Below are 26,764 nucleotides of genomic sequence, written 5' to 3'. Positions count from 1 at the left end.
CACAGCAATTTCACTCAAAGGTGTAAATGTCATAACACTCTATTGTTCAATTACGTTAGAGGCCAAAATAAATGAAGTGGTTTTCAAGCTGCGCATTCATCTGCATCACTTTATTATCTAATATGTACACTATCATTCAAAAGTTTGGGGTCACCAAGACAATTTCATGTTTTCCATGAAAACTCACACTTTTATTCATGAGCTGACATAACTGCACAATGGTTCTCTAATCATCAATTAGTCTTTCAACACTATTAGTAAAGACCATTAGAACACAGGAGTGACGGTTGCTGGAAATGTCAGCTGATGTAAAAATCAGCGGTTTCCAGCTAGAATAGTCATTTACCACATTAACAATGTCTAGAGTGTATTTCTGATAAATTTAATGTCATCTTCAACATTTTTCTTTCAAAAATAAGGACATTTCTAAGTGACCCCAAACTTTTGAACGGTAGTGTACATGTGAGGCTCATATTGTAGCTGTGCGTTGCTGTCACAGTATGCATTGTTAAGTAAATTCACCTTATTTTCTTTCAATTCCAAAGAGCATAAAGATAATAAACCTTCAAATGATCCCATTTAGATAATCTTTGCTCCAACATCTCCTCATCTCTTTCTGCCATGAACATGAATGCCTCCTTTCTTCTTCACTTCAAGGTTGCGACCTTACTATTGAGTCTAGCATGAAAAAAAAAAAAAAAAAACCCTTATTACACAAACCTTATGGCATAAAATAGAAAAAAAAATAACCCTCACCTTCAAACATACTAATGTTATCCTTTTTTTTTGCACTACACACTCTGCTCTTACTCACTTCTACCACTTCTAACTAATGAAAACAGATGAAAACTCCACAGCCCAATAACACGAGCATTAGCACTAATTCATGCTCACAGAGACAAACAATCTACGAAACACGAGTAAATACGGCTGACTTTCCAATAGTGGAGGAGGGAAAAGAAAAAAAAAAACGAAACACCCTCTGGGAAATTTTCTCTGATCAAGCACAAAGAGATTAACCAGTTGGACGTGTGCTAATGAACAGGAGATCATAATGAAAGCTGCTCGTAAATGTAGATGAGGCATGAGAAGGAGAACAGTTGCTTTACCTTGTATCAGACGAAACACAAGAGTAATGTGCAGAAACTAATTATTTCACTGTTCTCTTTCCCTTTCATCGCCGACATTCTGACAACTTTAAAAAAAAGGTCTAAAGAGAAATGTAGTGTTTTGATTTACGACATGCATGTTACAGCAATTACAGCAATCTGCGCAGTCATACTTCTAAAAAAAAAAAAGCAATACTGTACTTTCTCAGCTGGAGCCCAGTTAGGAGCTATTACTCTGTGTGCAACAGCCTGTTTCATAGATGGCAACTAGTAGACAATACGGTGAATCACGCACAGACAAGTACAGCAAAAGGGAACAAAAGCACATGAAATACAATCACTGTAAAGTGGGTTGACTAATCAAGGGGGAGGCTACAGTTAGAATGTGACTTACTGATCACATAGTCACCAAATGGATCGTCATCCTCCTCATCATCGAGGTAAGCTGGAGGTGAAGAAATGGAAAGAAAAAAAGCGAGAGGGGAAAAGAAAGAAACAAACAAACGTAAGATTATGAGAAATCAAGATTTGAAAGCGTGAGTTGGAGAACAGAAACAGAACTGAAACTGCACAGCACGGACAAAAATAAAAATTATATAAAGTGAATGCCAGTTATGGTTAAAGAAAGAAAACAACAATGTGAATGCGGCCTTCATCATCTACCTTTTTCGCCTCATTCTTACTCTCAGTTTGATACCTCCAGCCTTCATTAGGAGGCAAAGCGCTGAGCATTAAACTACAAAAGTAGTTTCAGCGGCATGCAGAGGAAAATATGATCATTCATAATTGACTGGAGAATTCTCAATTTGCTCTCGGTGCTCCCTCTCCCTCTCTTTCCTCCTCTCTTTCCCTGGCAGGTCCGAAGATGGTATGAGAGGCCATTACGGCTCACTAAATTCCCTATTAGGGTGGCAGCAAGTTACAAGTCCGACACCGAAGATATTTCACCGCGCCTGCTCCTCTTTTTGCCTCATAATAATACCGTTAGTTGCTGGTGAACCCCTGCCGCCTGCTTACACCATCAAGCGCGCATAATAACACATATTTGAAGTCCTTCATTGTTATCTGTACATGAAAATCCTTCCATCATCTTTCCATCTGTTTGTCATATAGGTTTGCTTTCACTTCTTCTTCTCTCACCATCACTCCAGGCTCCATGTGAGTTAGCATACATCTGCTCTGATCAATACCCCCTGGCTTCTGTTAAACACTGCTCTTATGCATCTCTGTGTGTGTGTCTGTCCTTGTGTTCAATATCAGCTTTGGTCCAACAATGTCTTTACTGAGCCAGAGACACTCTACAAGGACCGTGATTTTTGCTTTTTTATCCATCACTGCTATGTTGTGTGTAAGCATGTATGAGGGCTGTGTTCAGCATGTTGAATAGGCCAATCATTATTGATCTGGACTGCAGGGCGTTTTTCAAACCCCTAGGCTTCACCCAAAGATGCACATGTGCAGATACACATGTGTGTGTGTGTGTCCACCACTACTTTTCTCATTCCAGTGTTCATAGCTCTCAGTGCATGAACAAAAAGTCCTTGAACCAGTGGGTGAAGCATAGAGGTGTACGCACGCTCACACACACTCCCGCATGCACACACTCTCAGTGGTGTGTATTTGTGAAAGCGAGCTGTCAGTGCTGCTCTCACACACCATTCATCACAAGCTACTAATTCTGTTAGACCATTGTCGAGCCTTTCGCACCCCACGTTGCTCTCTGAAAACTCAATCAGAGGCTAATGCCCCCAACCCTCCTAACACACACACACATACTTGCGAGCTCTCACTTTCAGTTTCTTGCTCACACACACTCGCAGAGACCCTGAGGGGACAGCAGTGATCTTAGGGGACCCCACCAGCCCAGCTCTATAAGTGTTGCTTGAATTTGATAGACAGGAGCTGCATGAACCACGTCACTGGTGTTCTGGAGTGGCTGCAGTAGAAATCTAACTCTTAACACCTGAACCGAAAGGGTCGAACAATCACTGTGTGACTTATGATTATAATCTGTATCCATACAATGGAGCTTTTTTTGTACAAAATGAAAATGATCATAATTAAACATTACCCAAATCTCCTTGATTACGAGACAGCCTTTTCAGCAGCACACTTTTCTAAGGTAAAAAATAAACAAAACACATCAGCTGCTGTGAACGTGGTTTGATTTATGGCGTGGTTCACTTAAAAAAAAAAGAACAAAGAAGATGGCACTGGTGCAGGCACTCTGCCACCTGTGCTGGTAGATTTGATTAGTTAATCAGAGGAATCACTTTGCCCAGCTCGGCTTTTATAAAGCATAATTACCACTCTGGGTACAACCCCCCGTAAAAAAAAAAAAAACTAAAAAAAAACTTCTGACTGCAGATGTTTAAAGGGGCATTTAAAAAGTTTTTTCCCTCTATTGTCAAAAAAGAAAATTAACATAAAGTTTAAAAGCATCACAGAAAGACTCCTAAGAAAAATCGACAGTAAAAAAAAAAGGGTCTCTGAGGAAAACCAGGCAATTGAGCATGTCCAGATGGGGGCAGGGTTAGGCAGAAAGGCCAGACTAAATTTAGCGCCACCTTTTCATTCTTTAATTATGAGATTAATACATCCTGTCACATACGTCACAATACTACCCCATGATTTATTATCCAGTCGACCAGATGGAGAGATTGGAGGAGAGGGAGATTGTCTGAAAGCAGCTAATCAGCATACATGTGTGATTGGACTGAGCAGCGAGCGGCCAGTCTGTGTCTGTGTATATAAAGTCGGCCTTATGAGTGAAACCAAGATTTATTGACGGAAAACAATGTTGAAGTTGAATTAGATTCTGTCTGTTTCCTTAACAGGCTGCTGTTTAATGAGAGGGGAACACAGAGGCATATGGACCCCCACACACACAAGCATATGTAGAGCACTGGACTATGGATTGTGGCCATAAAGTCTGCCCTGAGGCTCAGGTTTAAATCAATGTCGAAGCCTGATCTTATTTCATCTAATGCATGTTTTAATCATTCTCCGTCCTGATCAATGCAGTTTGGATGCGGCCATCAGGCACTGCTGTGGGAATTTACAAGCCTTCCCATTCTCCTGCCTGTGTTTCCAGACGGACGTTTTATGAGGCAGTGCACAGTGTGACAGTAAATCTCTTCCTCCACTTTGCCAAAATGAAATCTCCCAAAGCTGCTCTCTATGCCCATATTTGTTTGTCTCACAGAGCTCATGCAAAAGGAGCTCGCATTGGCTCTGCCAAGTCAACGTTCTAGTCTCTTTATTTTAATAGTGTCTGGAAGGGGCAATAAAAGAGAAGTGTCTTTATTCAATACTCGACAATAAAGCTGGATGTAGAGAAACTTTGAAATCCCTGAGTTGCATTTACAAAACTAATTTAACAGGCTTTACATACTTCTCTGTAATTGGAATTTGGCAGTAAATGAAAAAAAGCCAACCACAAACTAACAAAAATAAATAGATAAATAAAAAATCACAGTTTCAGTTGAGAAACTGATTTAACAGATGCTAGAGACAACTACAAAGGAAACTACTACAGGATCACAACACTCTGAATTAGGAGCTTGCACATAATTTGCCATATTGTGATACATTTTGAAATTGGGAAAAACATGGTTCTTATTTATTGTCATCAACTATAAGAGCTTAGATGTGAATGAAACATTAGAACTCCATGTATTGTATGTACATTGGCAATTGAGTTTAACAGCATTACTGAGTGCACGTATACTTCTGAAACCATATAGCTGTATTCAAGGTTCACACGTACCACTAAAGTGACTTCTGGTTATTTCAGGTGTGTATGTGGTGCTAATTGTGTTGAGACTAAAAAGCACCAGACATTGTGGGTTATACCTATCAAAAGAATAACACGTTTTAATTTGATATTGACTCCGTTTGGATTTGTTTGTTTCAGCTCCTCCAGAATCAAGACTTAAAAATAGCACATGCAGTTAAATAACCTGAAATATCCATCCATCCATCCATCCATCCCTCCATCTATCCATTCATCCATCCATCCATCCATCCCTCCATCTATCCATTCATCCATCCATCCATACACCGCTTAACTCTCATTATGGTCGTTGGGGGGCTGGAGTCTATCCCAGCTGACTTAAGGTGAAGGCAGGATACATCCTGGATAGGACACCAGTCTATCACAGGGCTACACACATAGACAAACAAGCACTATCAAATTCACACCTATGGACAATTTAGAATCACCAAATAACCTCAGCCTATTTTCGGATTGTGGGAGGAAGCCAGAGTACACGAAGAATACCCATGCATACACAGGGAGAACATGTGGGAAACAACTATTTACACCTTATTTTGTAGTTCTTTAGTAATTATAATGACAGCAAATCACAGATATGAGGTTCAATAAATACATAAAAATTGATGGCTCTGCAGCCAGTTGCCCTGGTGACACACAGACTGACAAAAAAAAAATCAGACACACACAAAATTATAGTAATCCAGAGGTTAGTAATATCTGTCACCCTTTCTCTGGGTTTTTCTATTTTGGTGCTGAGATCTGCAATAGGGTACACTGGCACATCCATCCGCATGTATGCTGGTGCCCTGAAGGGAAGCCCTAGACCCTTAAACCGACACCTGTCATTCACGGCGTCGAGCTACACTGACAGGAGCGTAACGAGAGGTGGTGAGAGGCGCAGTGTGCAGCGAGCAGAAGAGGGAGCTTGAAAAGCTGCAGAAGAAAGACGGCGGAGGAGGGAGGAGGGAGATGAAGAGGAGGAGGAGAAGAAGCAAGTGGAGGTGAGACTTCTGAAGATCGTTAGAGATGCAGCGAGATGAGAGTGGTGCAGTGTGCCGTTTGGTGTTTTCACTGTCTTTTTGATTTGTTAGCATGTGTTTAAGATGTTGTTTCTCTGTCTGCCTCTGTCAATCTCTATTATTAGACCCTCAGATCCTCCTCCTGCTGTTTTGACACTCCAGTTGCTCCCGTTTCACACTCACATGTACAGGGCCTGGGCACATACACTCTCACACCCACGCACGGGCAAAATAACATATAGAAAGACAATAACAGCAGCATATATACACACATGCAAATTCGGCACCCACACAGCTTGGGGGAACACGCTAAGGTTGGATGCAGTGGGAGTGAAATCTTTCGTCTGGGTGCTTTCAGATACCCTCGGTATCAGGCGTTTTGTTTGGAGGGAGATGCAGGAGCAAAGGGTGAGATTTCCTCATTCAGAGCGACTAAATAAGTAACAAATTGACGTGATCAGACGCACGCACACACCTGGTCTTTTTATCGGGCTGCTACGCTGCCTCTGATCTCTTCATGCTGGCAGAGACACAAGTGCAAGAGCCCGATTTAAATCTGCAGCCTGTGAAACCATGAGACGAGCCTAAAGGCGTGAGCTGGTGGTTCCCCTGAACGCCTCTATAGAAGGCAAGCTTTTGAAGTCTAGAATTAAATTTAATTGACTTTGATTTGACACATGTTCTGTATAATCATCAAAATGAATTGCAGCAAAAAAAACAAGTGTGTGTTTAGGCCCTGTAGAAGCACAAAAAACACACATGAATAACACTTTTTTTGGCAAAGTTTCTTTCAGAAAGCCAAAAAAAAAAAAAAAAAAAATCACCCAACAACAACTTTTGATCTAACAATCAACACTCAGTGACATCACACTGCAGGCAAATGATTATCACAATACAGAGTTGGATTAAGAAGCTAATTTTACAAGGTCTGGAAATGCCAGCGACAGAGTGCTCAATGGCGTTCTTCTGGCCCTGAGACAGAGAAAGTGAGAGCGGCGTCTGCAGCTGATATCTGTGGCTGCAAGATTAGCTTGGTAATTAACCACAAAGCAATTATCGGGTGGTGCGATGAGAGGCGCGTCTCAGGGAAGGTGTTTCTTGACGTGTTTAATAGGTGTTGAGTAGTTTGATCAGCCGACAGAAGTTGTTTCTGATTCAGAGGCCTGCGGTCCAACAGAGGTTGATCCACAGCTGATATGTGCTGCTGCCGAGAATTCAATTAATTAGACTGTTGCTCTTCCTTCAATCCACTTTTCATTAACCTCCATTGACACCTCGACGGAGCTTGTGCACAGGTTTACGACTGCGTCAGGATTAACAAGGAAATGGGAAGCTGGCAATAAACAAAGTTGCCAGAGAAAGGCGAATCCCACTGGGAGCATCACACTCTCACACTCACTGAGAGACATCATAGAACGGATAAGCTCGAGATGTAAATATTAGCTTCCCTCCGACTGCATTTTGGTTGGTGTTGGATCACAAAATGCTTCATCATTACCATGTCCAAAAAAATCCAAAAGATTTTTTGAGAACACTGACAGACCAGTGGTAAGATCTCAGCAGATAAGTGGTTTAAAAGGGTGGAGTTCGAGGGCTTTGGCTAAGTGCTATTGATGAAAATAAAGATGGCTCTCTGGGGTGCACAACAACTGTTCTTCAGATCACAAACAGACTCAATCAATGAATCCAACTCTCTTGCAATTCATATAATGGTTGTGTGTTTGAGAGGTCTTCTGAAGATTATACCAATGTTGACAAACTTTTGTCAGATCCATACATATGTTCTCTCTCACAAGCATTGAACAAAATATCAATCCAACTCTTTCTTCACAGTTTGTTCTTCATCATCAAGTCTAAATCACTGTCTTACTCATTTTTTTTTCTCAAATAAGTGGGCCTGTACTTTGGAACACTGATCACATACGAGCTTGACCACACTTCCTCCTACCTGACTCATCGTCAGACTTGTTGTCATTCTCAGAGTCGGTGAGGGTGAGCGCTGAGTTCTCACGGCTGGACACTCCTGAGCTGCGACGGGACTTCACCCCTCCTCGCCCGGCCCACAGCTGGATGGCTCGCTCCGGAGACAGCGGCCCCTCGGGGTCCGAGTCGGCATCCGAGCCGGCGCTGAGGGAGTACCCCCTCTGGAGGAGGCCCAGGTCGGGGCAGTAGGGAACAGCAGCGGGATGCGGAGGGGGAGTTGGTTCACATACTCCCAGCTCAGCCAGGGTGAAGTTACCCCCTGTGGTCGAGACAAAAAAGAGTGAGCCAGGTGGAGTGTCGACGGTCATGTACGCAAACTGCACCAACAAATGGTCGCACAAGCAACTGCACACGCGTGTCTAGGAAACAAACCCACAATCACACGCAGAGAAGCACACTAATTATGAAACTATGGAGGCGGAGGATGAAAATTGGGCTTTGTTGTGGCAGGCAGGAGGGGGAGAGATGACGCAGCATGAATCAGGCACAAAATACAAACTAGCTGCTGGAAGGAATATGTATTGGCCTGCAGGCCTGTTAAGGCTGGCTTAAAAGGCCTGCCTCCCTCGCTTTACTGATCCACATTGGCATTCATGAGGTGTTGATGTGAGATCAAAGAGCTGTTCACTTGAGGCCTCTCAGACTGTAGTGGAGCTGCTTTGCTGCCTTCTGGGTTTGATAATCTCCCCACCTAGTTGCCATCACACACTGGACCCCAGGCTCGCTGGATATACTGCAGTCTGCTGCAGTACTGGCCCTGCTGCCTAACACTCTCCCCCTCAAGACAAACCGACTCGTCACGTCCAAAATAAATATATAAAATTATCCAAATTAAAGCACATCAAAGGAGATCAATAAACAGTGCTGCAGCCCAATTAAATCCAAGCTGAGGAAAAAGCAATTAAGGAAAAAGGCATGCTCAACCAATTTATTCTCTATACTAATTAAAAGAGTATTGTGGATGCAATCGCTCACCATCAGCTGTTGGGGTAAAGGGATCGGGGGAAAAACAGTTGAGATTCACTTCATTAGCAGTTTGTGAGGGAGGGGAAAGGAAGAGGAGTGAAGAGACATTGGCATTGTGGTGGCACACTGTATGAATCAGTGCGCTGGGAATCACGCAGCTGTGCGACTGGGTTAACTGTGACTCATCAGGCGTACGGACGCAATCAGAGAGAGAGGAATTAAACAGATGAAAATCGTCTGCTGGATCTTCACAGCTCCTCTTCATAGCCTCGCCGAAACTCGAGAGTTGAGCTGAAAGTAATGACGAGAGGGGAGGGCCTGGAAGGAAACTTAGCTCGGGAAGTGGTGAAAGGCTCTATACTTCTACTCAGACAAACAGATGGACGGGACTAGAGAGCAGAGGCAAGTGAATAACTCCACAGGTGGATTCAGCTAATACGCCACAGCTTGCCAAGCTTCCAGCCAGCTACAGTGCAAAAGGCACCCAAGCACTGCGAGACAGCAGGGAACATTACCATTCTTCATCTTCCTTGCTTCGTTGTCTTTTCCTCCCACTTGTCAGAAAAGGATGACAAAAGGAACTTGTTTTTTTAAAGCTATATGTGACACTAGGGGCGTCTACAAATTGTTGATAATTTACTCTACAGTGCTGCTACACAGGATCGAACTATAGCGGTTGAACCCATACCTGAGATGAAGTATCGGAGGAGGACGGGAGAAAACTCCAGGAGGCCTGAGAGAGTGAAGCACATGCGTTCTTTAACATCAGTCAGCAAATTATCCTGAACTGAACAGCTTGCTAGAAAAGTATCTACTCCACAATCACAGTTAGGGTTTAGTCTTTATGCAGATCATCTCATCCAGCTACAGTGACAATAACTGGGCCACACTCACACTAACACAGCTGGTCTAAACAAACGCTATGTGGACACAGTTGCACAACATTAATGTGTGTGCGAGTCAGTGTTTGTGTGTGTGTGTGTGTTTGTGTGTGTGTGTGTGTGTGTGTGTGTGTGTGTGTGTGTGCGCGCACTTGCCACACATATCTAATGTTGCATCCCATAGGACACTGCTCTGTACAATTAACATCTCATAAGCAGTGATTACACATGTAAAATCCAATCTCTTCATATCCCCATCAGCTGTAGACGAGGCCCGATGTACCATGTACTCAAAGAAAGATGGATCGGTGCGAGTGGTTGAAGCAGACATGAAAATCTATCTGTTATTCCACAAATAGAAAACCAATTGCATGTTTGTTACATGATAATATGACAGATGTGGGGGCAAAATACAGCACTGCATTTTAATCAAATCAATGCCTGTCTGTCTATATGACACTGACGCTGTCATGCTTGCGCTTATAATGCAAATGAATGTGTGTTTTAAGTGTTCTGCAGCTTCGGCAGCTGCCTCGGGGGTATGAACATCTGTGGGTGTTCATTGTGTATGTGCTGGCATGTACAGAAGGGTCCAAATAAGCCTTGTCATTCCAGCATGGCTTGACAAGGTCTCAGTGAAATATATATATATGACGTCAGGAATAGTTGTCACCCATAAATGATCATTGGGGTTAAGGTCAGATGGAGGAAAGTCTGTGACAGTCAGCGCACCTTGGTGTACTTTATTCTTTGTGTAGTTCTTGCACAGCTTTGTGGTGCATTTGGAGCCATTTTCCTGCTGCAGTAGGAATCCTCCTCCACAAAGGTGTAAACCAGAGACAGCAGAGCATGTCCCATGGTCATGGTGGAGTCGATTCCGTGCAGGTGTTCAACTACAGAGCAAGCAAAACACCCCCAGACTTGAATATTATCAACACCTAGTTACACTACCATTTTGTCGCTTAACTGCAGTAATATTCTCTCTCCTGTTTGTGTCCTTACCTACACTCGTCTGCTGCTGCCACAAATCTCAAACTAGTATTCATCAGTAAATAGGACTTTTTTTTCCCCAATTATCCGCTGTGAAATGCTGGTAGGTCTTCGACAACCCCCAAGCGTTTGGCCTTGTTTCCCCTCCTGATCGATGGTTTAGAGACGCTACGTGTCCACTGAGGCTGCTAGGAGACAGCCTTTCTTTGACAGTACTTTTGCTGATTGGAGACTTGTTTTCTTTATTTAGCAAATTCTGCATCTGTGATGAAGTTGCTTTTCTACCTCTCACTTTACAAATAATGATGTATTGATCTTCTGATGACGTGCTCACTTTTGGTCTGCCTGATCGTGCTTTGGATACTACTGATCGAGTTTGAACAAAGCATCTTCGACTGCCATGCACTGCCCCCTTGATTTGACACTAAGAAAGCAGCTAGCCCTTTAGTTCTGATGCCATGTTTCCCATTATTAGTGATCAATGTTATGCTAAAAAACTGTGGCACAGCCAAATTTATAACAGGTTAACAATGGCTGCAAATGGAGTTACTTTAACAAGTATCTGATGAGTAGATCAAATCCATGTCACGACTTTCATCTGAATAAGTACTTCAAGGATAAAATGCAACTTAAGAAGATCTGACCTTTCGTATAATGAAGTTGCCAAAAGGGCTAAAAATGTGCTTAAAATTGATTGCCGAGCTAGAAATAGTGCAGAATTTTAATCATTTATTTTTGTTTTGCATGTCAGAACTTGATTTTTATTTTTAATCTCTCATTATATTCAGGTTTCCATGACAGCATGACAGATATCCGATGTGATCTCAGGCTTTTGGACCCCACTGCACATTTGTCTGTTAATTGATCTGTGTGTTCCATAAAAATATGTGGTATATAGAAATTGTGCAAATCTGTGAAAATGTGCTACAAGGCGAGAGCATCGAGAACGCTTCAGTGAATGGGTTTTACTTGCAGGGAGAAAAAGTGAAGGACAGAGCGAAGGGACGTGAGAGAAACAAAACTGATGTGACAAAAGTAAAAACATGCTAATATGTGTGCATGAGTGTGATAAAGAGGAATAAGAGAAAAAATAGTTACTGAGTTAGGTGCGGAGTGTCAGTCGAAATTCAAACAAGAGCACGAGATGAACAAGACTGGTAATCAGTATAATCAGAGTCGAATTCAAATGAGAATAAGCTTTAATAAATAAAACAAAAATAACAAGGAAGAAAAAAATATGTGCACAGCATGAACTAACAGAACTAGAAAGTGGGTTACCACTGTCTGTCTCTGTGTGAACATCTGCATTACACTGCGGAATAGAGTGAAAGCAGGAAGAAAAGAAGGAACAGTGCATTAAGTGAATAGGAGTTAGGAAAAGACTATGGTTTAGGTTGAGGACATACTTTAGATTAGATAACCTACTTTGGGTTAAAATTGCTGCAGCTGTTCACTATGTGTTGGGAACATTGTCACCATGGTTACAGGCGTAAACACTTGGTTTAGACTGGAAACGGCCTTAAAAGAACCCCCATCTTAACTGTTGGTTTGGTTAAGGTCTCCAACCCAACTTCCTACTTTGAACATAAACATATGCATGTCATTTACAATCACTTGCTGAAATGATTCAACCCTGTCTCACTCCAAAACACATTACTATACAACTAAATTGCATTCTAATTACTATGTGCAAACATTTTCTGTTGCATGACCCTTGTACTGTATCATTTTGTGTTTTATTCTGTTGCTGTCATGCCTTTTTAGCAAAACGATCGCATACTAAATGGTGTGGAACTCATTACTTGTGTATCTCAGAAAATTGAGAGCAAACTTCAAACATGTTGTCAATGGGTAGTAGTTTTGTACCTAAACAACAAGTGAAAACCAAGTAAATAGTCCCAGATGTGATGGAAAGTGTGGTCTCTTGGATGAAAATCTGTTAACTTGTACTTATTCTATCCTCCTGTGCTACCTCCTTCTGTGGCTCTTTCAAACTAAGAGCCGTTACTACTACGTCACACATGTGAAAATACAGTTGTTCCAGAGTTTTATTTTTAATTTTTTTTTTCAGAAATACATTTTAAATTGCAATTAAGTTGTATATTAATGTTATTTTAGAGACTGAAGGTTGGACGACTGATTTTTCAGATGCAACAGTACTCTTGACATGGAGCACTCCTGGAAAACAACACAGGGTAACTTTTGCTGCAATGTAGGTTGTTGTTATTGCTAATCAACCACATGTGCACGCAAATGTCGGCGATTTCGTGACTATTTTGTCGTTCTTCATGATCATCATGAGGAAAGATAAAACGATTACCAACATACTAACTTTCCAAAGCAGTACAATTCCCTCTGGTTATATTACAAACCACTGTGCAGTGTTTTGCCATCTGATAAGCCTTCAGACTTCTGGATCTATTTCTCCAACAGGACTTCTTGGTCGCTTTTTTATTGTCTCACCGGTACCTGTGGCCCCTAGTGGTTTTTATTTATTTATTTTTGAAACAAATACTTGTTGCACAGCGTGTTATATATTTACAGTGATTTACCATCGTAGGCTCATTGTTTGGCTGAAATATTACAAGAGGGAAGCTGCAGTCTTACTTGTTTCTTTGCTCAGCAGTAACTTTACTTTCCTGCACCTGAGATACATCATCATTTGGAGTATTCATGCACCACGCAGTGCCTCAGAAAAAGAAGAAAAAAGTGACATGGGGAAATAGAAGCATCTTGTTGGAACTTAGAATAGTGTGAGTGGATATGCGTTTGGCAGTGATCCATTCAACCAAATGTACTTCCCTTGATAAAACTCATTAAGTATGTGTGTGGGAGCGAGTGTGTGCGATGTGTGGTGTATGTGTCTGAGTACGGCTGTTTGTGAAAAGACAGCTTAGTGGGATAGAGGGGCCTATCATTAAAAAATCATTTGTGCTTGTTAGCAGTTTGACAGGCAAAGTATAGGCAGCAGGACTCTGCATTATGCTGGTTGACTTTGCCTCACCCCACAGCGTAATTCTGTAAAGGATGTAAAGCAGGCAGAACTGGTGAGCCCCAATGCCTGCAATTATGTTGCTTTTTCCAGATTGAATAGTTTACGGTCCAGGCCACCCTCGGACATGCAATTTTGAGCATTCAGGGGAGTGCCAGTTCAGATCAAGTCCTGATATGTCCTGAAGTGCCGAACTAGTGAACTGATTTGCTACTCGATGGAGGATGCATTAAAATCAGGAAGCAAATGCAGCTGTGCACGGTAGATTTTCCAACAATCCCCTGAAATAGCTGAAATTACTGTTAATAACAGTAAAAGCCTTATTTTTCTTTGTCACAGCTAAGAAAATGCTGGAATTTGTGGCTAATAGCAGTCAAAATGTGTCATTTCTTAATGTTTTCCATTTTCATTTGCATCCAATTCAAAATTCATCTGCGCTGCACTTTAGCATCCCTGAAGAAAAATGAACTTTTCTTTTGTGTTGTCTTTTATGTGAATTTTGCAATAAAATATACATATATATTCCTTCCTATTACAAGAGAGCTTAAGTGAAGAATTGTTTCAACAGATGCAGGAGAAAGAAAGCGAAAGGAGAGTCAGGGCAACAGTGGAAATGACAAAGTAGAGACAATTTAGTAGTTAGGACCCAACTTTAAGGGGTCACATATTCCTGCTCCCCTGGGATCAACTGAAGCTCTTCTCCTTTGTCTCCCATAATCTGTCAAGCTGTCTACCCTCCTAGTCGCTCAGTACAAAACAGCAAAAAAAAATAAATCATTGAGTTCTTCAGTTCACTACTGAAAAATATAGCAAAGCCGGATTGGTTGTACATAGTTTTCAAAAATGTTAGCACAGCTGAATACAGATACATTGAAAAATGACGGAATAACATGTTCAGAAAACCTTTATCTTTACTATAGTAACTGTAAAGTCTCCTATCAGCAACAACACACTTAAAAGCAAGAAAAGCACTAAGAAAATGCAATACTCCTCCAAGACTGCTCAGTTGTATCATTTCCGACGGCTGAAATCTTGAAAAAAAATTTGTGGCAGAAATCATAGCACCATAGAATGTGGCCATTTAATATAGATGTATAAATTTACATACAAACAATATGACTTTGCGCTGAGCACAGGCGTGCGATATCCATGTGTATATTATGTATGGATACAGTATTGCGTCAACTAAATATATAGCGGGCGGCAGGAATTGATGGAACTCAGAAACACACACACAGTTTAATCAGTTGTTCCTTGTATCATTTCCGATGAATAATTCTCAATAAGTCCGTAGCGGTGGATTTGTACTAGGATCACAGTCATGTGATCAACTGGCAGTCAGCTGACGTAGCGTTCACATGTTGCCATAGTTACAGTGACGCAATGATCTCGCAATGATACAGAAATCTTTAACAAATCCGTGGATCCAGACTATACGCCGCATCTCTGCCAAAATCTAATCACTTGGTCCTTGTGTCATTTCTGACCTTCCCTGAAAATTTCACCCAAATCTGATAGTCTGTTTTTGAGTGATGTTGCACACAGAAGGAATAACAGATGGCCAGACAAATGCACGCCGATCGCCACGTAACTCCACCGCGTTCCTTGGCAGAGTGATCACAATAACAATGTGCAATGTAATTCACAGTATGAACTATACAACTGTGCATCAAAGATACTTCAATATGTTTAGGATTTTTTCATGACAGTATAGATAATTAAACTGTTGTATTATGCAACATTAAAATACTGTGCGTATACCAAAGGTACATGCTGTTTGTCTACTGTAGCTCTGACTAATAATAGCTCTGAGCTCATCCCAGACTACAGTACAGATGATCTTCCTTTTAGTCGCCTTGTCTCCATCTCATTCCCATGGGCAATAATTCATGATCATGATCAATTAGGATAAGAAAACAAACATGTATACATATACAATAGGGATGCGGATACAGTCCAAAGACAACTGCTGAGAGTCTGAGCGAGAAAATCCATAAATTCATGAATTTCAAAAGACCTGGTGATTGAATTCATTTTGTGTCAAACCAATGGAAAATGTTCCACAGTTTAGTTTGCGCAGACTGCTGCTGCGTTACACTGTGTGAAGATGAGAAAATGTACTTCCTCTCATGTTGATAGGAGGGGAAAAAAAGGGGAGTGAAACGGGGACTGAGGCAAGCTGATGACGAAAAAGGGGGATCATAAGATGAGGTAGTGAAGACTGATGAAATCCTCGGTCATGGTAAACACTTTTTTTTTTTCAGGGAACGAGAACAAGATGGAGACGGAGCAGAAAAACAGAGCAGGACTGCTTGCACCTGAACAATACACCAAAATAATGGAAGCACCTGAGCAGGGAGACAAACAGCAAAGAAAGGCAGGCTGGCATTAGCTTGAATACATGTTAGAGAGGGCTCCATGTCACTGTTACCTGTCTGAGTGAGCTGAGAATGGAGTTTGGCATTGTTGTGCAGCTACTATTGTTGCACTTAGCATTATTATTGTCACATATACACACACACACACCAAAACACTGGTGCAGCAGCGGAGAATACTAATAAACAGCTTCACAAATCAGGGTTTCCATGGTGATGAGTTGAAGGAGAGTATAAAATGAAGTGAACGTTGCACGGGTGCATACGTGCACGCATCAGAGGTGAGGATGCTAGTGAACAACACCTCTTCCAATGCTAATAACGAAACATCTGATTGACTTAAACACAAAATGCTTGTTTTCAATTTCTAAATAAGTCTTCAGTTCTACACAGAAGCAGCGGAGCATCCTGACACACATGTTGGATTTTCTCCTCTGAAGACACGTCGAATGTGATGTGCATGTAACAAGGTTGAGATCAGGGTTGTGGATATACTGTTTAGCACTTCCACTTCTCATGCAGTACGCCAGAGGTCAAATGAAGTAACAATTAGTTTTTTGTTTGCTTGTAACCACAATTTGTCCCTGACCTTAAAGCTGCAATGATCAATATTTCTATACTAAGAATGGATCAAATGACAAGGTGTGGAGACAAAACCAGCAACAACAATTACCACCCAACTCAAAGGAACCTTTTGTTCTGTCTCTTAGCTCATTGTTTCCCTCATTGTACAACCCAAACTTTGCTGTTTTGGTCCAGTTTTGGCTCTTTTGATTCCTGACACAGCTCCGGTATACCAGCTGTACACGCCCACTACCAAACAACAGGGGACCAAAGCAACTAGCTGGGGAACTAAAAAATAAGCTGAAGGCGACCAGTGTGAAAATAAATTCAATCATAGGCTTTTAGGTTATCAAATATTCATGAGTGAATCATCTATTCATAAACAGGTGCTTACATGTATACTCGATCTTAGAGAAACTAAATGCATGTATACTCTCAGGTTAAAGATGACTACCGCTTTCAGCTATGTGACCGGTGTGTGGTACATAGACAGTGTCAAAAACAGAAACCTACAGTCCTTTTGAGGAAGCTTCTTTGTCAAAGTATGGGAAGATTTAGTTTCGGGCATTGTCAAGAAGAACTCCACTTGTATAAACATTCGAAATAAGCCACTGAAAAAAGACTTCAGATGTCAGAAACACATCTCCAAGCACACGCTAATATGTTGTAATATGTTTGCTTTATGCTTGCTTGTTGCATAGGTAACAGCATGATAACAGCAAAATAATGTGCTGAGGGGTCAGTGTTGCATTTACAGCATGTTCAGCTACTGTAAACGTGGACAAACAATGCAGCTTTAAATTTGTGTTTTAGTTTCCTAAGCTTAACTATATGGTAACTATATTTAATTTGCTACAGACGCAATACTTGTTAACAGTGTTTGGGTTAAATAACAATAACAAAGTGCAGATATCATACAAAGACAGTATTTTTAAACTTTGCCATTGGCTTTAAAAAAGAGAGCTCAGTGTGTACATGTTTAAAGCTAGAGTACGAGACTTTTGAATGTAATTGCACATCTGTTACTTTTAAGTCCTTGGAAACAAGTTAGCACAAAGGTGATGAAGTCTATTAGTGTTAGGTAAATCCCTGCATTTTGCACTAGAGTTTTAAACTTAGTTTTGATGCCATATTTTCATGCTGGTGCACAAGTAGTGATCCATTTTACACCATCAATAGTTAGCAGATTAGCCTACAACAGGAAAGGCTCAGAAATATAACAAGGAAAAAGAAAACCTGTATTCAGAGAAAGGATTAGCATCTAAAAATGGAAACGATCAACAACAAGGTATATGTCATAAGCGTGCATCAACAGTGTTTGAGTGATTGCTTTCACTGCCAGAGGGGGAGTCAAAGGTTCCACACTGCAACATCTATATTTTACATAGTAAAACACTGATAGGACCCATTAGCCACAAAGACAACAACAATGCCATCTGTTGTCTAGTCAGCCTGAAAAAATCTCCTATTTAGAGCACCAAGGCATTTTATAGTATTATTGTATAAGTTATTTTTTTCTGTATGTCTAAATAACTTAATAATTTAAGTCTTAATTTGTTCCACGATCATTGGAGAACAACAATTTTATTTCAAACAGAACACTGTTATTTAATTTTTTTTGACTGGGAGTGAAAACAAAGTAGCACTATAAAGTATCACATTATATCTTGACTTCTGAAAACTAAACATTTGCATCATTCTGTCACAAGTATACAAAGTTTTTGCAGTCCCACCAACTCTAGAAGACACTGGCATATTTATGTTGTCTTAATGTCAGCTTTGTTTGAAATGAAACAAAATGCCCATGCTGCACTAAGAAGCAACTAAACTGAAAAAAAGTAGTTGCATGAAATTTGAATGTGAACATGAATGTGTTAATGAAATGGCTCAGTATCTGTCTGCTGTTATAGCTTCTTTCCAGTGTTATTTGTCTCCCGAAGTGCCTGTTGCTGTTCATAGTGAGTGAGAGGGCGTCAGGAGCCAAGCTGTTACAGTACCTTTGCTGTGTAACTGGCAGGATGTCGAGCAACACTGACAGTCAACCTCGCAGAGCTCGGTGACAATTGATTATCAAAAATCTATGTCAGCACACATACATATCCCATAGCATGTGGCATGCCATTAACACCGCCATTAACAGCACAGTAACGACTTAACAGTTATGTCCAAATAGGAGTGTCATGGTCAGACACTTCCCACACCTCCCAGATGACATCCGTTCTTTTGGTTCCCGCCTGAGCCACGGGGGCCCTCGCACCTCCTAATGAGGAGACCAAAATAGGTGTGACAAATGTCATCCATTCCTGGGCTAGTTCTCCTCCTGCCCAGGAGGACAGCAGCCTGGGTTGGATAGGACATGACAGGACATGACACAACACCATGCACTCTGGAGGAGGTCTTGTCACTGAAAGGCAAAGCTCGAAGCAGTGAAACACCTCTCATCCATGAACGCGAAGGGCCAAAGTTGTCTAAACTGGGAGACATGCTTCACTGGTTAGAACAGAAGAATCCTCCACTTACATCTTCTGATGAATTAATTAGAAAATTAATGCTTTTCAGGAATACTGAAAACGGCACAAGCTGCCCAAGACACACTTCAGAAGGGCATTTAAAAAAAATTATCTGTAGATACTGAAGATTCGGACCGGGTTGGGATGAGAGCTATAAATGTTCACTGTTGATGGGCAGAAATATGTAAACTGCAACCTACAAATTCATGTAGACGTTGTACTGCTGTCAGATAACAAGCCCTTGGGTAGTGTTTGTCTCCTTTTACTGATTTTTCTGCTCAGATTGAACAACTCAATTGATGATGTGTTAGAGTTTCTTTTGTGAACTATGTTTCAAAAAATATCAAGGTTTTGCACTTCTCTTTGGTTATATTGGAGGCCATGGCCAAAACAAGAAAGATTTTGAGTAAAATAACTATGATTTATGAATTTTCTAACAATTTTAAATACTAGATGAAATAAATTGCACTATTTACCTCAGATGACTTGTTTCAAAGTGATGCAAACTATCATTTATGATGTGGACCATTACAGTTTTATTAATTATCAAAGTGAAAAGTGCCTAACAATCTATGCATGAAAACTTGACTTAATTAAAAAAAATTTGAATTCTGAACAGTGTGAACACAAAAAAAATAAAGAAAACATGACCATCGGCATTCACAGTTTGTCAGTGAGCCCTGGAAATACGTGTTTTGTATTCTAACAACATCCTCCAGTGAAAATCTAGTTTTTGATCTAGCTAACATGTCCACATTATTGTTTCCTACTAGAAGACAAACGAACGATATAAGCAGTCAACACCATGGTGGAGCATTTAAAGTTTAAACTTGCAGAGTACAGATTTAAAAACATGGTTACACCTTGCAATTGTGTAAGGCAGTATACTTTGATAGGTGAGCTGGTGTGCTGGAGCTGCAGCATAGAATGGAGATGTTGGTGGGGAAAGATGCAGTGATTTTATAGATTTGCACATTTTAAAAGAAGCTAGGTTTAGGCAAGAACTGATTATTTCACTGAAAACTTTGAAGCATTTCAATTCAAATACAGCTTTTAGGGGTTTAATTGATGACAGGAGAGGAACTTAAACGATATGATTGTGGTAACCCTGAGAGCTAAACAGACTGTAGCTTAAGAAAACACAGGCAAACGGATAAAACACAAACACGCTAATAAAACATCTTCTCCAATTTGACAGCACGTGCGTCAAAAGCGACAAAAACAAGGTGCTAAAATGTGCTGCAAATCAAGAAAGAACACCAGCAAATAGAGAAAGTAGCTCCAAACAACACAGCACAATTTGGATTTAAGAAGCACTCAAACTCTCACTGCAAGGTACATTAAAGTCCCTCTCTGGGCATTGATTAAACTCCTAAATACTCACCTCTGTGCATCAGCGTTACATATTAAGAAGCTTTATTTTCATGAAGATAATCCCTTCATGCCTTAAACTGGCTTAGATGTAACCACACTTTTGCTTCCCTTAAAATGTGTGGATCTATGAATTCCCCACCTGCAGTTCAAGGACACCAGCTCACCTGCGACATTCAAACGCTGTAAAATTACCCTACGCTACTCAAGAAAAATATTCGCATAGGAAGCCTCATGTTGTCAGATGGCAGGATTGATTCTTTAGGTTTGCTACGTATAAACTCCTAGTTTTCTGTATCTGTGTTTTTGAGACTGTTGTTGGTAGGCTGCAGTTTGAGGGCAAAACGTTCCATCATGGCGTTGACTGTTTATTTTTTGCTCATGATAGTTCTTCTAGCATGTAAAAAACACCATAATGGACATGTGAACAAGATGAAAAAAACAACTCGATTTTCATCTGAGGTGATCTTTAAATGGCAGGTAACCACGGCAACAACTATGTTAGAAAACAGAAATACAGGGTTTAGTACAAAGAAGAAAAAGAAAGATGACTTTGAACCAGAATCTATCTTTTTGTCAATGATCAATGTATGAGTTGTGTACATCTCAGCACTCCAGAAGATTTCCGCTGTCTGCTCAGGACACTGCAGGATAATATGTGTACCACGGGCCAAATCAAGGTTTAAATCTTAAATTACTGCAGACTGCACCAGCTGTGTAAATGTTTCAAACCTTTGTGTCACCACAGGCATCGTACGAATTTATCAAGAAAACAAAAGACATTCATGCAGCAATGACCTTCTGACACTTGGATTAAGGTTTTTACGTTCGGGAATGGAGTCCTCAGAGGAAAAGCTGCTCCTTTTACTGGCATTCTGTCCCTCCTCTCCCATTTTCCGACATTATCACCAAATCCTCGTTCTTTCATCTTTTCATCTTCTGCCATATAGTTTCTGAAACACCTTTCTTTGTACAAAGAGCGTCATTCTGTATGCGGGCCTTTATCTGCATGGCAGTCGCATAGCGTCTGAAGCCTGTTTATGCATGCACCAACATCAGTTGGAAAACAGATCATTTTTTATCGCTAAAGCAAGGACAGAGGCAACATCAAAACACATATAGACTTGTATAAGAAATGTGTGTACACAAAGACATACACGCACATTTAAATTCTGTAGCTGGGGAACATGTTTAATTACAGCCTAGGAAGCAAGTGACTCTGCTGTGAAAGAAAAAAAAAAACACTTGATAACAGTGACATTTACAATCTGCCTCATTTATCAAAAGCTGCCAAAGCAGAGTCAAAGAGGGTCATTACATAGTAAACATAGATTAACTCAACTCTCACAAAACCCACACAAAATTGTCTGATAAATGATTTTTATTCTAAGAAAATTGCAGATGTCAGCATGCATTTCCCTGGACTCTGCCAATTAATTGTCTTGTTGGTTACCCAACATTTGTGCGCGTATGTGTGTGTGTGCGTGTCTGCGAATAGGAGCCAGCATCGGTGCTAAATAGCTGCCACCTTCAGCATGCATCTCCCCGGCCTCTTCCTATTATTTGTCTCATTTGTTACCCAGTGTTTGCATGTGTGTGTGCATGCACCTGTGCCAACATCACTGCTAATAGCCAGCACTTTAGCAGTTTATAGCACAGACAGGAGTTGACAAACTAAGCTGAGGTGTATTTTGGTGTGTGGATGTTGTTATAGACTGAATCCCAAAGGTATGCCATGTTCTGACAGACCTGCACTTAGTGCCAAAACAACTAATAATCACTCTCACTCTTTTACAAATGCAATTTATAAAGACAAATTTGTAATTCAGGGAAAAGAGTTAAAGTGAGTGTAGAAATTGGGCCCCTTTAACATGTACAGTAGCCCAAGTGTGAGTCTATGAAAGCCAAACGCTGGACGAGATGTTACTTTGAGCTGTAGCCCCCCTGTTAGGACCCCTGGGCATGATAGGGGCCACACATGCAAAACCACATGAGTGGTTTTCCTGTCTAAAAGTGTGAATCTGGGGATGGGGTGAGTGGGAGTGCATTGGGGATTGGAGGAGTGGAGCAGTGTCAGCCCCAGGATATTCTTCAGCAACTCCGCTGCTCTATTGCTGCAACTACGGGATGCTTTTGAGTGTCAGCAGCTGGCAGAGGCACAGAATGCCAGGGAGTAGACAAAGATAAAGAGGGATCGGAGGAAGAGGGGAGGGATTGTATTTAATCTCACAGCCATTTATTTTTAATAGCATGCAGCTGCTTTGTTCTCTCTTTGATCATCAGCAGTCCAGGTTGACTCTAACCTAGTGGAATGCACGGACACACACAGGCACAGACACACACAAAGGCGCGCACGTAACGCGCATTCTGAATTTTCTTTTTGTGAATTTTTGTTCGGCACTTGTTTACTCTCAACATCCAACATCCCTGTGCACTGCAGTCCTTGTCACTGTCATCTATACTGTTGGCCCGTGAAGGGCTGCAAACAGTCATGTGCTCCTTCTGTGACACAAGATGTCACCAGCCGCTGCAAGCGATAAGCATCACCGGGGGGTGAACATGTGGTAGGTACATGCCGTTCCCTTAATTCATCCAAGGACTGTGCAAGAGCCTCAACCAAAAAGAAGAAGTGCAAGTGAAGCATCAAGGACAAGAACTCTCACTGGTTTCACGCTGCCAATCTGCAGTTGTGCTTTTTTGCAGCTGGAGGCCCTTAACATTTGTGCTATAAGGACCTCGACCAGAAATTGCACACTGGGTTTGTGCACTGGTGGAAGAGGATAGGCAACTCTACCCACAACAGACAGAGAGACAGACAGACAGACAGATAGACTTATAGATAGATAGACTTATTTATAGACAGATAGATAGATAGATAGATAGATAGATAATCTAGCCTTTTCTTCCACTTCCCTGAATGTGTATGCTCTGACATGACAACATAATCATTAAATATATTTTACTCTTAGGTGATATGTGTTCACTATTCTACATACTGCTATATTGAATCACAGTTGTACTTTGAATTTCTAGCAGTTGAGATCCTCGCTGAGCTCACAAAAGTTACATTTAAGAAAAATAAGGAAACTAAAGTGCAAAGGAATGTGCAAAGGAACTTGCAGCATCATGCTTGTAGAAGAAATAAAGTGCTAAATTGTGCTAGTATTTACAATAAAAATGAGTATTAAGAAGTTTAAGTGCAGTATAAAAATAGAGATAACAATAAGCATATTGGAGTTTGTCTTAAAGGGGAACACCACCAATTTTACACTTCAAAGTTTGTTTACTAGTCAATAGTCTAGTGCATATGAAGAAGAAAGTTTTACAAAGCTGTTTACTGCTTCAGAAGGAACTGCCTTAAATTTGATCATTTTGTGATTTGAACCTCAAGATTGCAAGATGGAAAATGAAAAATAAGTAAATAATAAAAAAAATCTTGTCCCTGCGGCTGCTCATCTCTACTTGAGGCTACATCTGAATCTCCGCCCAAACTGTTAGTGGTCGAATTGCGTAAAATGAAAATGCCGCCCATGAATCTGCCCATATAACAGGAGTGCATATTAAACCAATGGAGTACTCTTAATGGAATTAGGTCTTCAGTCAGTTTGGTAAACACATCATTCTGGCCCAGAAGTGACTTGAAATAGTGAAAGATGTCACACTTAGATCACATAATAGACTTAATCAAATGTATTATGCATGTTCCTTTCATCTTTTCATGGAGGATTCTGCAAACACTGTCACATAGGGAGCTGCTCTCTCCGGAGGGTTAGGGTTAGTCCCTGTATCTTGCTGAGGAGGACACGTTACCAGAGACTGCTGCTGCAGAGAGGTTGCAGATACTTGGAAGTGTCCCCACAGAATGGAGAGGACAGAGGAAACAAAGGCTGCCTCTCTAACATAAAGCCTCCTCTCAGCCACCTAGCAGTGCATTTATATTCTCATTCGGTCTTGAACACAGACAGTGCAGGCGATCTTGCCAGGATACGAGTGGCAGAGTTTGGCAGAGTTTTTGGACAAAGCAATCCTTGGCTTCTCCAGTCATTTGTCACATCAAAGTCAAGGAAGAAACAGGAATGCGAAATGAGGAAACATAGCCAAACAGAATGTGTAGGGCAGATTTTTAGATTTGAATGGGCTCAGTCTGATAATATCAGCTTATACAATGCTGTTACAGTGTGAGAGGTCAAACCTATAGAGCCGGCAAAGCTGGAGAGGCCTGTGTAAAATCAAAAATGAAGACACCCTGTGTGCTCAAATCCATAGAGGGCCTCAACGTAACAAATCTGTGATATGAACACTAAAGCAACAATACAGGAACAGCGAGGGTGAGAGAAATGTGGACGGAAAGGATGTGACGGAGAAAGCAGACATGAAAGGTGTGACAGAGGAGCAAAAAAGGGCATAAAAGAAAGTGAGGAAAAAGGCGTGAGATAGAAGGAGAGAGACACAGAGCGACACAGTTGAGAAGGGACAGTAGATGAAGTTGAGTGTTGTCCAGGCAGAGGTAGGCAGCAGGGTGCTGGATTGTTTGGTTTCCAGCCCTGGGGGCAAAACAGCAGAGGAGAATGTAGAGGGGCTCATTTAGATCCCTCTGAAAAGGAAGGGCCAAAGCTTCTACGGACTGCAATGGCTGTGATAACGCCTGCTGTCTGGAGGTGGACCAGTAGGGATGACACACCCCTGGGATGTGCTAAATAGGAACTGCAGAAAGGACCGGGAGAGAGACAAAGAGATGCAGCATGAGTTGTATGAGAAGAAGATCTGAGAGACGGAGAAGTGAAAGACAACAGCCGAACAAAGAGAGATTGCAGTAGGAGAGTATGAAGTTGTGTGCTACTGTTCACTGCTCAGAGTGATATATTTGAGTTTACACGTTTGTCATATTTGTATTTCTGTCATGGGATCTGCTTAGCAATGATTCATGCTGCCAGTGAAACCACTGAAAAAAAATATGGCAGAGAAATGAGGCATTTTCCAGTTTTGTGTGTAAAATAAAGCCAACAAGAGTGTCTGGTATATCTGGTTATATGAGAATGAGACTTCTGCCTTACTGGGATCACTGGTGGTTTCAAATATGTTGTTTTGTGGTGTTAAATAGTGAACACTTGTAATGAGCTTTCCAGGCGGCTGCATGTTATGTTGAGGAAAGAATGTGTTATTTGGCTGTGCTTATCCAAGCAGACTAGGTAATAAGTCTGTAATGGGGAAACAGTGGAGTTGAGATGCAATGAAAGTGGGGGGTCTGCTGAAAGACACCGCAGAACCTACTTTATCAGGATCTCCAAGGAGCCACTGGGGACAGCTAGTTTTCAAACACTGAAAATAAACTGAAATGAAAAAGGGCTTATTTCAAATGTGCACATATTCAGTATGTTTAGCCTGATGCAGCTGCATGATTTGAAACAGGGACTCCAGTATCATTCCACAATGCACCAATCAGCCAAAAACCACTGGCAGGCGAGATGAATACCACTGATTATCTTGTTACAATGACACGTCAAGGGGGTGGGATATATTAAGCAGCAAGTGAACAGTCAGTTCTTGAAGTTCATGTGTTGGAAGAGGAAATGTGAGCAAGTGCAAATACCTGAGCTATCTTGTCAAATGGCAAATTATGATGGCTTGGCTATGATGAAAATTACATAGTGCAGCTGAAAAAGAGCCAGACTGTCCATGCAAACCTCTGTCCGCCACCACAGGAAACCACAATGAGCACACAAGCATCAGAACTGGACCATGGAGCAGTTGCCTGGTCTGTTTTCTAATACATTGTATGGACTGCCTGTGCATTTGCTTGTGGAAGAGATAGCAGCAGGATGCATTATGGGAAAAATGCAAGCCGACAAAGGCAGTGTGATTCTCTGGTTCTGCTAGAAAATCCTGGGTCTTGGCATTTATGTTACTTTGACACGTATCACCTACCTAAGCATTTCTGCAGAGCACGTACACACCCTCATGGCGACAGTGTTCCTAGATAGCAGTGGTCTCCTTCAACAGGATAATGTGCCCTGACACGCTGCAAAAACCTTGTTCAGGAATGGTTTGACGACCCTGACAAAGGGTTTAATGTATTGACTCGGCCTCCAAATTCCCAAGATCTCAATCTGATTGAGCATCTGTGGGAGGTGCTGGAAAAACAAGTCCAATCCATTGGAGGCCCACCTAGGAAGTTAAAGAACTTAAATGGTCTCCTGCTTTGTGCCTGATAAGACAAGGCACAGTC

At 41.3% G+C, this 26,764-nt stretch overlaps 1 protein-coding gene across 11 annotated transcripts in view; it reads right to left on the bottom strand.

Annotated features, from left to right (window-relative positions):
* The window catches only part of tenm2a (teneurin transmembrane protein 2a), a 216,804-nt gene that overhangs the window by 130,394 nt on the left and 59,646 nt on the right, over positions 1-26,764 (bottom strand). For 6 of the 11 annotated variants that reach the window (XM_051954368.1, XM_051954370.1, XM_051954369.1 and 3 more), the window contains exons 3-4: positions 7,855-8,148; positions 1,504-1,554 (exon numbers count right to left, since the gene is read on the bottom strand). In XM_051954368.1, coding sequence (XP_051810328.1) covers positions 1,504-1,554; positions 7,855-8,148 — 345 coding nt within the window. The remainder of the gene's footprint in view (positions 1-1,503; positions 1,555-7,854; positions 8,149-26,764) is intronic. The other 5 variants (XM_051954372.1, XM_051954373.1, XM_051954374.1 and 2 more) reach the window with 1 other exon arrangement.

This window comes from Acanthochromis polyacanthus, chromosome 10 (genome assembly GCF_021347895.1).
Source record: "Acanthochromis polyacanthus isolate Apoly-LR-REF ecotype Palm Island chromosome 10, KAUST_Apoly_ChrSc, whole genome shotgun sequence".
In the NCBI taxonomy this organism is placed as follows: domain Eukaryota; kingdom Metazoa; phylum Chordata; class Actinopteri; family Pomacentridae; genus Acanthochromis; species Acanthochromis polyacanthus.
Note: the sequence above shows the minus strand (reverse complement) of the source record. Positions and strands in the feature narration are given on the sequence as shown.